The sequence below is a fragment of the Melanotaenia boesemani genome, chromosome 20 (assembly GCF_017639745.1).
Source record: "Melanotaenia boesemani isolate fMelBoe1 chromosome 20, fMelBoe1.pri, whole genome shotgun sequence".
Taxonomy (NCBI): Eukaryota; Metazoa; Chordata; class Actinopteri; order Atheriniformes; family Melanotaeniidae; genus Melanotaenia; species Melanotaenia boesemani.
In genome coordinates this window covers 10,827,903-10,842,506 of record NC_055701.1, presented here as the reverse complement: position 1 = coordinate 10,842,506, position 14,604 = coordinate 10,827,903, and the positions used below count along the sequence as shown (strand labels likewise).

Sequence of the window (14,604 nt, the reverse complement as noted above, 5' to 3'; positions counted from 1 at the left end):
GACTTTGTTCAAGGACTACTTGGATATCCTTATCCTTTCATCCATGGTACATGATATTATTAAAATGATTTCATGTTTGCAAACACAAATGACAAATGGGAAAAGTTGAATACTTCTTCAAACAAAGAACAAATTATATTTTTATTACAGTTATTGTGTTGACCATGCTTATTTCAATATTTTCATGTCATTAGCTGTAGAGATTATTGCAATTCGTGGGTTTATCTGGTAACTTGTCCTCCAAAGCAACCACTTTCTCAAATAAAATTAAAAATGTCGACAGTCATTGAAGGCATCACAACATTTAATCCAGTTGAATAGGAAACCCTTGTCACATGACTAGTCACTAGTTGGATTGGTTCTACAATTTCACGTGACAATAGTATATGTCTGTGATTGGCTCCTTTCACCCTCCCTTGCGTCTTTTTTTTCCCGCAATAAACAAGTGCGAAGGTGCGTGAGAGAACGGGACAGGTTTGCAGTCAAAATGCCCAAACGTACTTATCCTTTTCCCGAGGCGTACTCCTCTCAGTACAAAATACACATTGGTCAAAAAGAGTTGATCAACTATGGCGTGTTCGGGAACAATTGCAGACAGGAAATATACGGTTAGTACACGTTTTTGGAGACGGTATTGCTGCGTAGCACGGTTGGCTAATGTTAGCTTTGTCGTTGTGCACATTTAGTTGATGACTCTGCTCACGAAGCAGATGTTGGACACGTTGTACTTTTAATAGAAAAATGTTTTTGTTTGTGCGTCTTACCTTTCTTTTAGTTATTTTATCACTCTTAAGTCCTTGTTCCAATTATCATATTAGAGGAGTCCTTATGTTAAAGTACTCAGCAATGTCTTGCTATTGCATAACAGTTATTTCGCTGTCTATTTAACTCCACAGTCAGCTGTCACTAAAGCTATCACAATGAAGTTTTTTTTTTTTTAGCCTGACTCCACACTACTGCAATCTTAAACTTTTGACTTGGGGGCAATCAGCTGAGTGATTCTCGTGCAATTTCCCTCATGAATTTTTTGTTTTGTCCCCCCCTCACAGTTAAGACAAAGAATTTGCTTTTCAATGGTGCCAAAGCTGTGATGGGCAAAATATGGACTGGCGAGGAGAAGAGCACTGACCCACAGCCTATTGGACAAGCACAAAAATCGGCATGCCAAACACTTCTTAGAGGACAGACATTGATTGGACATGACGGGAGACTGACAAGAGCAATTGCTGAACAAGGTGAGTCTGATCTGAGGCAGGTGATAATATGGCTGCAGTCCAGTCAATGGGGGAAAAGGTAAATGCTCCCAACGGTGGCTGTGCAGAAAGATACAACCTGGAGAATCAACTTAGATTGTAATTAATATTTATTTATATATTCATTCCCAGCAAAGGTCAAGTTATTCCCACTGTGATCCCTTCAACTATTTTACAAAGGCTAGTCGTCAGTCTCTTATATCTACTTGCACTTTGCAAGTGTTTGTGATGGAGTAGACCTTAACTCCCTGAACACTTCAAAATCTATGATCAAGTGGTCACTAAAAACATTAATTAAAAGGAAACAAATCATTGTTAGCCAGTCAGGCATGTAGCATTAAATATTTTTTCTGATCCACAAATGCTAATGTAGATGTGCAAAACATAAATAGTGTCATTTTAAGACTTGGGGAAACTCTGTTAATGTCAGTGAAAACACTAATCTGATGGAGTATGACATTTCCTATGTATTCTTTCTTGTTTTATGTTCTGATAGATGTGAATTTTTTTTGAACGCCCCTATTGGTTGATACATGGACTAATTAATATAATCTAGTAATGAAAAGCACCCTTTTCCTTCCTTTCGCAGCTAGTAAATATGCCTTTATTATTCAAATAAGTTTACCAGGTCTACAAGAGATTGATAAATTTAGTTCATGCTTTCTACCACCAGATGTCAGCCTTGTCACGGGATGTGATGCTTACTTTTTGGACTTTTTAACTGTTACATCCTTAAGTCTTATACAGTATGTTTAAATGGTGTTTTTGTAGGTGCACCAGCAGCTTCCACAGGCTGTTGTGTGTGTCAGAAAAGCAAGGGGTCCAGGTCATCGTGTTCCCAGTGTGACCGACTAGTCTGTTCCTCCTGTACCCGACAATGTTCCAGCTGCTCCAGCCTCTGCTGCTCTGTCTGCACTGTCATAGAGTAGGTCACATTTTGTTTCCCATTTGACTCGCTTTCATATAAGAAGCTATTATACTCATGCACGTACATATTAATGCAATATTCCTGTATTCATAGTAGAAGTTAAAGTTGTATATATTTGCTGTGTTATTGTTGTTTGACTAATTTTCAGCCATACGCAAGATGCCAGTAATGCTAATGTATGAAGTGCCTGCCTTCAGGGACATTTTCTCTGTTCAAATAGGAAAGTCAAATTAGCAATTATTTTATACATTTTAAGAACTAAATATGCTTACAGTATGTGTATTGAGTATTGCTAATTAATATTAATAATTCTTTTATTAGAAATATTTTTCTTTAAGCATTTTAGAGTACTTGAGGCTTGAATCCAGTAGTGGTTTTGTTTGTTCTTATTTTTTCTCAACTTCAAGGTTTTTAATCCCTTTAAATTGAGATGCTGTACATTTTAGTTTACTTTAGTTTAATTGGGTGTCAGTTTATCACTTTGCTTTGGTATTGAAGATGATTTAGTTTTGCTTGTACTTTCGCACACTCAAAACAATTAGTAATCCTGCCAATGGGCATGTCTTCAGAACTTCCAATCCAGAGGACTTGTATTTATCATAAATATGTTATTAGGAATGTTTGGATACTTATAAGCCAGAACTTAAGTATTGACTTACCTCTGTTACATTCAGTCCCCACTCCAACATGGCGCAAATTCAGCCCATAAGCCTCGGGGAAACTTCTGCATTATGCTGGTACTACTATCACATGTCGCTATGCTTTTTATGCAAGTTAATGATTGGCTTTGTGAAGATTGCCTTAGGGGGCAAAAGTAGCAATGGAGTTGGTTTTGGCAGCCAGGAGTATGGTGGACAAATAATTCCTGTATTTGAAGGAAGTGTTACGCTAACAAACGTAAAGCAATTGAAAGGATACCAAATATCATACCCGCTTATCAAGTGTTTGTGTAATTCTCTTCACTGCCAGAAGGGGGAGACAAATGTAACGCTACAGGTTTGTTAAAGTGACTTCCTCATAAAATTCAGATTAAGAGTAATGTGATCAAATTATTTGCAGAGACCTTGGTATTAGGGCTAAATGTTATCACTGATGTCCTAAAAGCAGTTATGTTTTATTCACTAGATCTCAATGAAGTTTGATATTTGATTCAATATTCTAAGTTTATTTTAATTACATTGCACATTTTTCTTGGATATGGTTGAGAAGAACTAAAGGTTGACTTGGGGCAGGCAAATTTAGTGGGTACAAATTTTCACATCCATACAGAGAAAGGCATATTTTAAAGACTAGATTTTTAAGCCTCAATTGTCAGATTATTCTAACAAAGATAGAATGAGTGTAAGTGATAAATTTATTGGTGTTTTTTAAGTTTTGTGGTGTTGCTTAAACCCAAACCCACAGAGTGTGAGATGTTGGGTCACATGATAAGTCATTTTAGATTGATATAGTAATAGTTTCTGTATATTTAACACAATAAATGTTTTCTTTGTTCCAGTTACAGCGGACAATATGATGAAGTACTGTGCTGCAGCTGCTCAACATAGAGGAACGCCAAAGGAAGGATCAGGAGTTTTTTGCTTGAACAAATCTAGTTGCCCTGTGAGCTATTACAAAGACTACATTTTATACATATAATGCTTTTATTATGTGATCCATGTTTTCTTGTATATATGCATTTCATCTTATAATTAACTGAAATAAACTTGAACACTTTTTTGTACAGTTCTGTTTTTGTTTTAGTGTACTTTTATGTTTTGTCTCAGTGTTTCGTCGCCCCAAAAGAAAGTTAGTGGTGCAAAAATTTGAGTTATAGATTTTCCCGCTATTTTGTGTTGTAGGTTCATGCATCAGCAGGTGGCAGCACACTTCATCAAGTTCTCCTTGAGGGATGAGTTGCAGTTCAGACTTGTTGTACTCACGGATTTCCCAGTGGGAGAACAAATTTGTGTCACTATGCCAGAGAGAAACAGCTTCAACCTTTTAGAAAAAGTCTTAAGTTTTGTCTCTGCGTGACAATGATAATTAAAATTCTACTCGGCATGTCTAGACTGACCTTGAGAATCTACTATCACATTTATTTATTAAAACAAGACAAGCCAGAGGTTGAACAGAACCAGAGCTTTGAAGCAGACAGTTTGGCTACAATTATCCCTCCTGGACATGACCTTGGGTTGTAGTCATCACTTTCTGTTGGCTGCTCCTTGTCACAGAAGACGACCGGTTTCAGGGTCAGATATTGTTCACTGTGAGTAATTGTTCTGGGTGGCTGAGGTCCTCGGCGGTGCTTTACAGAAATCAGTCACATGACACTGTGTTATGGATATGAGCTTGGATGAGTGCACTCTGTGGAGCTTATTGCAAATGTGCCTATGAGCTGTTGAGTCACATTGCCTGCTCAGCAGGCCAGTTGTGGCTCCAGTCTTTGGGGAGCTCTTGCAGTTGGTGTCCGAGGGCACCGCCTGATTTCTGGCTGAGTGAGCAGACAGCTGCTGGCGCGTAAGGCGTCAAGTTGTCTGCAAATTTCTTGATAAGACTTTTAAGAAACATAAATGGATATAAAATACTTAAGAGGAACACATTAACTTTTCAAGCGGAATCATTATTAAAGATTAATCTGTCGCAGGCCGAAGAAAACCAGCTCAAACGTCCATATCCCTGAGGGTGACTTTTCAGCTAATGAAAAGCATAAAACTTGAAAGATCTATTTTATATTATTGTAAACTCAATAAAACTCAGGAGTTTTGTCTGCTGGTAAACCTCGTCTGAACAATTGATTTTTGAATATTTTTAAAAATAAGTCGTGCCTCTCTTTACAGTCAGCTGCAGTAAATACTGATGTTTTTGCCCCACCGTCTTTTACATGTAAGGATGACTTTATGTACACTCAAAACAACAGACTGCAGCTGTCAAGGTTTTTTAAGCATATCCTCATCCATGACACTAAAAGGCCCAAACGGTCACGCTGTGCTCGCTCGCCAAGAACAGTCTTCATCTATTCCTTGGTACATGTACGGCTGTGTGTCTGCGAGGAAAAGGGGCTCACATAATCACCCACTGCGCTTCAGACGGCACCAACTGCAGTCGGCCAGCGGGAGCACGTGGCTTTGTCTTTCACCCATTCTTTTGGGGACCAGCTGTGGTCTGAGTGCGGCAAGCCCAGTGATGCTGCTGCTATAAATATGCGTCGAGTGTGAGTAAGTGACAGCTGTACAGTGGACCAAGGACACACTGCCTTGGCACTGTCAGGGCGAGCCAGTCCAAAAAAGGCAAACCCAGTGTAGGAGTAATAATTTATATGGATTTATGCATTTGCAATAATTGATATGTGGTTTTTGCAGCTCAGATTTGGGTTGTAGATCGTAATACAGAGTGGAAATTAACTTAGTTCTCTGCAAAGTGCTCACATGAAACAATCATGATTAATTTGTAATTGGATTAAGATTTATTAAAGACTGATTTAAATTTTTTGAAAGTCAAAAGAGTGGCTCGAAAATAAGTGGATGATAACAATATGCATGTGTAAAACAAGGGGGGGCTACCTATGCATATGTGTGTGCGCATTGGCTGTACACAAGTGCATGTGTGGCTGTGTTTGTGTGCCCTTTTCAAGTGTGACCACCTGTCTTTTGTTAATAAATAAATAAATAAATAAACATAGGCCACACCAGCTGTCCCTGGCAGTCCGTCCCTTCAGAGGTCAAGGGCTCCCACCGCTGGCCTTGTTGAGGTGGTTGACACTTACAACTTTCCTCTCAACTTCTCTCAAGTACCCCTAAACACACACATACACACACAAAAGCACTCACAGCCAAATGAGCCAGGCTTTGAGCCTCAGAGAGGAATGTTTTATTACTCCGTCGAGTTACGCTGCACATATCCCAGCTCGTCACCCTGCAGCTAAGCCCTATCACATGGCCCCTACTTTCCATGTGAAGGTTTTGCTTTATAAGAAATACACACATACACACACATAGGCCAGGCAGTTTAAGCCCTGGATCCCGTCAGGCAGATGTGAGATGTTGGTGCCAGCAAGCGCTCCAAGGCTTGCTGCTGTGGTTGTTTACAGTGTGAGGTGGCCTCAGCTTTGCAGAGGGCCCTTATTTACAGTACTGTAAGCTGGCTCAGGCTGTTCGGGGTGTTTATGAATGATCTTGGGAGGACATTGTTTTCTTTATGTTGGAGCTGCCTGGCTAGCGCCGCTGTGTCGTTTGTGCATAAAGTACGTGCTGGGGAGCCGGGCCAGACAATAGGCTGGCTGAGCTACTACCCACGCACACAATGGAGTGGTGGGATGAGGCCGAGGTTTGGGGCCGTGGTTTTGGGGGCTGTGGGGGCGGAGGTAGGATAGATGGGGGGCATGCAGCCCTTGTCTATATGGCGTTCCCAGAGTGTGTGAGTTGGGATTTGGGGGAGGGTGGTGGGAACCCGAGCACATCCCTATTGGGATCACGTAGGAAAGCAGCTGGATTTCTTTCATGGTGCAGCAGGGAAATAATTAAAAGTCCTTGCCATTGAAAATGTCCAGTGAATTGGCATGAAGCTCCTCAATTAGACACACATTTGGTATGTGTGTGTTTACATACAAATAATGAGTAGTTTAGTTTGTTGAAGCAGTAATAATCAAGTTAAGTTAAAGTAATAATTACATATGAGTGAAGTGGCTTTGCTATGCTGGATTTATCTCCTTCAGAGAATACTGCCAACAGGTCAGGAACAATGGAGGCCCATCTTGAAATTGCTCTGTCCTTGAGCTGAGTTTATGGTTTCAGAGGGATAGGGTCTGTAAGACCTGCAGTATTATCGCATTCTGTTGTCTCTGTACACACAGCAATGCAGCCCACACACACACACACACTGTCTGTTGGTTATTGCTGCTGTGTGTCAGACAAGGACTTCTCTACAACATATCTACGTTGTTTGACTCTCAAAGTCTGTGTCTCAGTTCTTTTTAAAATATAAGCTCACATTACTCTGATAAGTGTGAAACTGCTGGGAAAAAAAGAGGTGTTGGAAATAAACGAGCTCCACACACGCAGAGAAAGTTGTTCCATTTAATTCTATGTATAATCTCAATAAAGACCTAAACCAAGATTGTCACATTTCCACAGCACACACACACAAACACACCCCAAAAGCGCAAAGAAAATGCACATACAGTTATAGATCAAAGTAAATTGCCTCAAAATCTAAGCAATGTCAATTCTGCATAAAGATTGTCCATCTAATCTCTACACCACTAACACTGAAGCATTGATTACTATAAAATATACCTTTCTTATTAAAAAATTATATTAAATTCTAATGGCACTTCTACAAATTCTATTAAAAATGTTTCTGTTTGACATTAAGAAGTTGTTTTTATAACCAATTAAAACCAAGACAGTCAAATGTTGCACAAGAAGCATTTGCAATAATAAATATTTCTCATGATTATACACAATTTCACAGTTGTAACCTGCAGAGGACAAAATTCCAGTATAAGTAAAGTCATTTTAGACATACAGCATGAGTTAGGAAAAACATAGCCCTCGATCAAGAGTAGCACTGTTTCAAGTCGACAATCAAAATTTCAGTGTTTCACATTCAACAGTGACCAAAAAAATAAGAAAAAAAGAAATGGATTGTTAGTTCCCAGTAAAAGAGGCTTGATAAAAGCCAAAACATAAAAATGCTTGACTTCAGTTTACCACAACCAGAACAAATTTATTCATAAATAATTTGAAGCTCAATGTAATCTCTCACAAAGCAGCACTTTTTTTTAAAACAGACTTTGAGCTTTTAGTTTTGTCTTAATGAACATTTTGATATGATATTAAAAAATAAAAAATAAAAACAGGAATAAGTGTTGTGAATTGTCGGCGGGCCACTGTAGCTGTGATTGAGCTTTATCACTGCAGCCACGAGCAAAAATATACAAATGTCGAACAAGGGCTTCTCCAGATGAAACACCTATTTTTGTGTCTACAAGGCACGTTTGGTGACCATCTTGGAGGTATAAATAAAGACTGCAAACAATAACGAGAAAGTTCTTCACATGTCATTAGTTGTTCTACTGCCTTCTACGTGCACATCAGAGAATCTGAAGCAGTTTTAACTTGCACCACATAAAAACGTTCTTTTAAAAAAAAAAAGAGAATTGAGTTACAAAACCTACATTCCTGCAGGTTGTGATTGAAATGCACATTATCAGCACTATTTATCTGAGTTTTTTTTAATATATGAAGTCATGTGACCAATACAACGGGAGTGTTTTCATTCATTATAGCTCCATTGCTGAACTAAGTGAGGGAGTAAATGAAAAAGCGCTGTTAATTCTGAGAGAACTTGAGCTCCTCTAGTAAAAATGCTGACAAATCATAGTGACTTCTGAGAAAAATCACATGGATTTCCTGTCCTGTATGTAGTCTTAATGATAAAAAAAAAAAAAGACAAAAGAAATGTTACAATGGACACTTAGCGTCAGCGTCAACATTTTTTCCCCAAAATGTCAAACACTTGAAAAAAAGATACTCTGATATAATCTTTAATCTATGCCTGTAGCTCCTCCGTGTAAAGTCACAATAGAGATTTATCCACTGCATGCTGGGATGAGAAAGGGCATTCTTTGATGCCTCCAAACAATACACCTGTTTACAGCCTCCCTTTGCTAAATACATTTCTCACATTCCACTGGCTCCATTCAATACAGAAAAGTGCAAAGAGAGACTCAAAGTGCCTTTTCTCTCCACAGCTAGGACAGATACACAATGATCCCTTGAGAACTACCTGGAACCTGGAGAGGGGAGTGGAAAGACAATGCTTGCATTGTCTCATTTCTATAGGTAGTCAGTGCCGTATCAGTGTGGCTGTGCTTGTGAACAACTGTTTCCTGTGGCAGAACAGAAGTCGGAGTGGTTTTAACTACTCTGATTTGTAGTGAGGCGGAGCCCAATAAAGTCCTGAATATGGAAAAGGAAGCAAACTCCCTGGGGAAGACGTGACACTAAGAGACTTGAGGCACCTGACTCCTCAACCATGCATGTGTTGTTACATGGAATCAAACCATTTGATAAATATATTTACATTAAATACACAAATTGTAAGAAATAGCAGCCTAGACAAGTGTTGAAACTATATGCATGCTAAAACAAAAAACAAAAAAACAAGTGCTTCTCTATGTTCCATGTGACAAATCTTGAGAACTCTGCAGAGATTTCTAAACAATATATTAAAATACAATTACAGTAACTTGATTTTTGCACAGAGAAAATGGAAAGCCCCAACACCAGTAATGAGTACCAAGTTTGCTAGGCAAGACGCAGCGCCTTTCAAGCTTAAAGAAATAGAAATTACACCTAAAGTAAACCCTGAACCAAGTCAAACTAATAAATAAATTCTGATCAAGTCTTTTCAGGACAGATTAGACAAATATGAATTGTTTTAGTGCTACACACCTATTAAGAATCCATACAGCAACTACGCAAGCAGAGAGTAGAAGCATTTCTAGCCCAAAAGGCTCTCTCTCAAAGGCAGCATCAAGAAAAGCTTCATCAGTAGTAACTTACACACATACAGTAGTGTGAAAATGTTAATTTAAAGAAAGAAATGTCAGTAGATTCAGCTGAATGGCACAGCTTTGATGGACTAACAGTGTTTATGCCGACGAACATCGGTTTTGCCCTTCTACACTATCGGTGTACTCCATCTAGAAATGAAGTAATTTACAGCAATTATTAGCTTTCAACCCAAATGAGTAAAAAAATTTAATTTACATTAATCTGATTTACTTATTTATTTCAAGCTGACATTTGTGGATCACTATATTCTAGAGTAAATATTGTTAAACCTGGTATATGGAGTTTAATCCCAATTTTTTTTTTTTGTTTTTAAACGGCAAAAAGTCTGAATTTGACAAAAGGCATGGCTCAATAGCTCTTTATAGTTTTAGTAAGTACACCAGGTGAAGCACAAAGAACTTCCTTAGGCACCAGTGTTACAGGCATTAGTTTAAATCATTTCTGATTATACATCTTCTTTTTTAATGGCAATGGGAAGATGAATCCATCAAGATGTGCTCACTCACATTAAAAACCAAAGCAGAGTCGGTAACTCAACCCAAGACAAAAGACAAAATAGGTGATGATAGTCTGCTTGTTTGTCACAAAACATAAAAACTTCATTAAAAAAAACAAACAAAAAAAAAAAAAACTCTACTTCGATGATAATAAATCACACTTCCAGTAGTCAGACTTCATTTGTTTTGCTGCCTTGTGATAAGTTTACTTAAGCACTAAACAAATCCCCCAAAAAATAAATAATAAAATTATGTAGGTGTTTAAAAAAAAAAAAAAAAAAAAAGCATATATTGCTACTCACGGACGGTTCTGATCTCCCATGTACACAGATAAAGTCTCACTCTGACGATTGTGTGTTAGCACTAGCTATCGCCCAAAGGGATATAAACATAAGATGCTTTTTCTTTCAGCAATTAGACTCCTCAAATAAACTCAACAGATTGACACAAACAAGACAGGAAAAACAAGTGCATCATCTGATTATGTTAACCTTCAGTGACACAGATCCAGCTTGAGTTTCGCAGCACTCGTTAATGTTAACTGCCTGTGCGCCTCCACCTGACTGCCTCTGACCATCATGTATGCTAAACACAGTCCAGCACAGAAAGCAACTCCAATTTTTAAAGTTGCTACATCTTTAAATTTGAAAAAAAATGCCACATGGGGTAGAATCCAAAAGATATGTCTCCAGCAAACTGCCAACATGGGTTTATTAGCAGGGAAATCGTTCAGTAGTAATATTCAGTGTATGAAAAGACATTCTGTCTCATGTCATGGCACTGGTGTTTTATCCAATGGCGAGAGTCTTGACGAGGCCACAGTGAAACTTCCTGATGTGGCGGTAAAGGTCCCCGGACTGAGTGAAGCGCCGTTCACACCACTTACAAGCGTGAGGCTTCTCACGTGTGTGAACCACAGCGTGTCGACTCAAGTTATGGGAGTACTGGAAGCTCTTTCCACATTGGCCACAGGTGTATGGCTTCTCGCCAGAGTGCGTGCGCTCGTGGCGCTTAAGAGTGTACATGCAAGAGAAGGTCTTGTTGCACTGCATGCATGTGGGCACAGAGCCGTCAGGGGACAGCTTGGAGCGAGCGCCGTCCTTCTCGCGGAAGTGGGAGCTGAGGTGCAGCTGCAGCACATGGGGGCTGGGGAAGACTTTACTGCAGAGGGGACACACACACACCTGTTGGCCCGGGGGCAGTAGCACCCCACTGGAGGTGGAGATGTCTGAAGAGGCCAAGTCGTCCTCCTCCTCTTCCTCACTGTCCCCCAGCAGTCTGCCGCGCCCGTCCACCTCCCTGCCTGGGGCGCCCTCCCTCCCTCTGCAGGTCTCCCCCTCCTCGTCCATCAGGTCCTCCTCCTGGGAGAGCAGGGCGGCTGTAGCACCGTTGTTGCCTGGGAAGAGGGCAGCGAACCCTGTCACCACTGAGCTCCTGGCACTATTCCCAAAGCGCTGGCTCTCAGGGCTCATCGGCTCACTGTCCTCCTGCTCTGACAGCAAGTCGTGTTCGTCTTTAACAAGTGGCTCAGTGCCCTGCTGCTGGCTGTCGAGGGCCAGCTGTCCCGAGACGTAGGAGGGGTGTAAGGGATCTCTGCTAGACAGAGGCTTGAAAGACAAATCCAGTGCACAGTCCATGTCATCTGAAGCCCGGGACCTCTGGGACAGCAATACGGTGGAACTACTGACATCAGCTTTTGTTTTTCCAGCTGTTTGGACGCAGGGCTCGGCCTCTGTTGACACATAATTGACACCTACAAGGTCCGGGGACCTGCCAGAGTGACCGTTCGCCTTCTGCCTGCTCTGTGTAGACCTATCACAATCTGTGACAGCCAGCCTGACTTCACTGTTGTCCATGTCAAACTCTTCTGTAGGGGGGGCCCTGTGAAGCCCCTGAGACTGTGTATGTGACTGTCGCAGAATGAGCTGCTTACTGTGCAGCTCACCATCTGAGGAATTTTCCCTGTCCAGACAGCTGAGTCCCAAACCCTTTCCTATCTTTTCATCCAAGGAGGAAAGTTCTTTATCTTTAAGCTTGCCTTTGCACACTTTCACTATATCATACATGTGGAGGAAACTGGCTGCTGCCAGAACATCCTCCACAGGCAGAGTGCTGAATTCCAACTTCCCCTCATACATAAATTCAAGGAGCAAACTGAAAGCCGGGGCTGTCACAATGTCACTGTTGAGATGCACAACGTCCCTTTTGTCTAGCTGGTCCCTGTAGAAGAGATGGAAGTACATGCTGCAGGAGGCCAGCACGGCTCTGTGCGCTTTGAATCGAGCTTCCCCGACAAGAACAGTGCAGTCACAGAGGAAACCTTGGTGACGCTGCTGACTCAGACACTGCAGCAACTGGCGGCTATGGTCTGGGAACTCCATTCTTCCTTCATAACCTGATGAAAAACAGGAAAAACAGGATACTGGATAAACCAAGTGAAACATTTAGAGGGCACCACGGGGTTGCTGCTGCTGCATTTCAGAGGCAAACACTAAATGGCCAAAAGCAAGAGAATGTAAACACCAACTTAAGCAGAAGAGTGCTATTTTTTTAACTTGCGTTCTTAAATATAGTCTTAGAAAGATTATATTCATGTTTTAATAACTTAATTCAGAAATACTTTTCAATTTTGACGGTGAAATAACTTTGACTAAATTAAGAGCATAAATTATATCCTACATTCTTTCCAGTGGTGCAGGATAAACTACGTTGCGCTCACCCACACATATATCAAGGGGTAAACGGATCCACTCTTCCAATTTGTCCGAAGTAGTCTCGCGCTTCCAAAATGTAGCTAAAGGGACGCACGGGTTCTTCTCCAAAATACACACACACAACAGCGGTGTTTACAGGACAAGCAAATGGGAGACTGGAAGCGATAGCACTCGTCCAGGAGGAGAAGGAAGCTAACGTGGAAAATAAGACCAGTGCAGAGTGAGTAAACTGGTGCTCTGTTTGCTAATTACACTGCAAGCTGTGGAGTCAGCTGCTCTGACATCACCGCAATGGAAACGCTACCTCCAGCTGTGCTCCCCTTTATGCCATATGTTAACGCCGGGCTACGCAGTCCAAAAAAAGAGACACGACTTAGAAAAAGCAGATCATTTAGATGTGTTGCAATATTACTTATTTTCAACTTTTTAATAGGGTCATTTATCAAACAACGGGGCGTGGAATAAAACGCTTTGTGGCTCTTTTGCGCACTCATCAGATACACGCGCACAAAAATGGGTTCATTAAAGAAAAAAAAGAGAGAGAGAGACTGATAACAGTAATATGCAATTCACTGGAGTAAAGTTTGAAGCCACCGATAAAACAGCGTAAACAAGTTTAGCTAATTTTCCCTAAAGATTATATATTTTTCCCCACGTTTTTAAGAGATTAAGAAAAAGTATAGAAGGGACACAGGAGCGCCAAGGGCGCAGTAAATCGAGCTCCATGTCCGCGTTGGGAATCGCATTGCTGGGAGCCTTTTAAACAGCAGAGGAACTCACAGCAAAGCCAACTGCGCTGAACGAAGCGGCGAGGAGACACTCTTAACTTTCGCTTTATTCCCTTCAAAGCACATAAACGCTGCACTTACATGTATTCCCGCCTGCTTCGTTGTCTTTTTTCCCCCTATAAGCCTCGATGTCCTTTCATGATGTGCGGCCAGATGTTCGCTTCGCCTTGTCGTTTCTTGAGCTTCAGTCCGACCCTGGGAAGGCAGGCTGCACTCAGCGCTGCTGTGTGTCAAGCAGGTTGATAATGCCACAAGTCTCGCGATATCGCGCAGCCACAATAAGTTCTGTACTACTCCGCGAATTCACACAGCGGCAGCAAGTAGCAGAGTACACGGGGGGGCATCAATTGGCTGTCTTATTAAAACACCTGTCCCACAAGCATTGGGGTGGGCTGCCTGTGCGATGAAACCTTTCCGTTTGGAAGTTTAAAACTGGAGCCTTTGCAGATGATCGATGGAAACTAGTTTTACAATTTAAAAAGTGGTTATTTGTCAGTAAACGCTACAAGAATTCATAATTGAAATGGGAAAAGTGCGTGTATCTAACCTAATGGTTAGATGGAGGTTTAAATGTGATATTTGCTCAAAGAAACGCGACTTGTTTGCTCTTTCCGTTTCTCAGAAGTATCCAGACCTGTTTGAAGTTCAAATCCAGATCTTAAATTTAATTAATTTAGCAAGCTTCTCAAAAATGTCACATGTGGTTTTACATCTGCTTTGGATGAAAGAAACTCTTATCTGTCCCAAAGAGCTGTATCTGTTGTATCTAAACTGATCAAAGAAGCATAAATCATGTATTGTAACATACCGTAGAGTGGTCTTTTGGGATCTTTAGGCAACTCTCTCTAATCCTGCTTTGAGCCTG

The 14,604-nt window shown here is 40.8% G+C and overlaps 2 protein-coding genes across 4 annotated transcripts; one reads left to right on the top strand and one right to left on the bottom strand.

Moving 5' to 3' along the window:
- Positions 1-418: 418 nt before the first annotated feature.
- On the top strand, positions 419-3,906 carry siva1 (SIVA1, apoptosis-inducing factor). The gene is made up of 4 exons (XM_041971036.1): positions 419-608; positions 1,050-1,235; positions 2,025-2,178; positions 3,680-3,906. The coding sequence occupies exons 1-4, from the start codon at positions 488-490 to the stop codon at positions 3,726-3,728; spliced, it is 510 nt and encodes a 169-aa protein (XP_041826970.1). The 5' UTR covers positions 419-487; the 3' UTR covers positions 3,729-3,906.
- Positions 3,907-7,221: 3,315 nt separating this feature from the next.
- zbtb42 (zinc finger and BTB domain containing 42) lies at positions 7,222-13,955 on the bottom strand. 3 transcript variants are annotated; one of them, XM_041972846.1, is made up of 2 exons: positions 13,821-13,955; positions 7,222-12,632 (listed from the first exon to the last, which is right to left on the bottom strand). In XM_041972846.1, exon 2 carries the CDS (start codon positions 12,616-12,618, stop codon positions 11,026-11,028), a length of 1,593 nt encoding a protein of 530 aa, XP_041828780.1. In that variant the 5' UTR covers positions 12,619-12,632; positions 13,821-13,955; the 3' UTR covers positions 7,222-11,025. The 3 variants fall into 3 exon arrangements, with proteins under 3 accessions (XP_041828780.1, XP_041828781.1, XP_041828782.1); XM_041972847.1 differs by lacking the exon at positions 13,821-13,955 and adding an exon at positions 12,917-13,220; XM_041972848.1 differs by lacking the exon at positions 13,821-13,955 and adding an exon at positions 12,957-13,220.
- Positions 13,956-14,604: the final 649 nt, after the last annotated feature.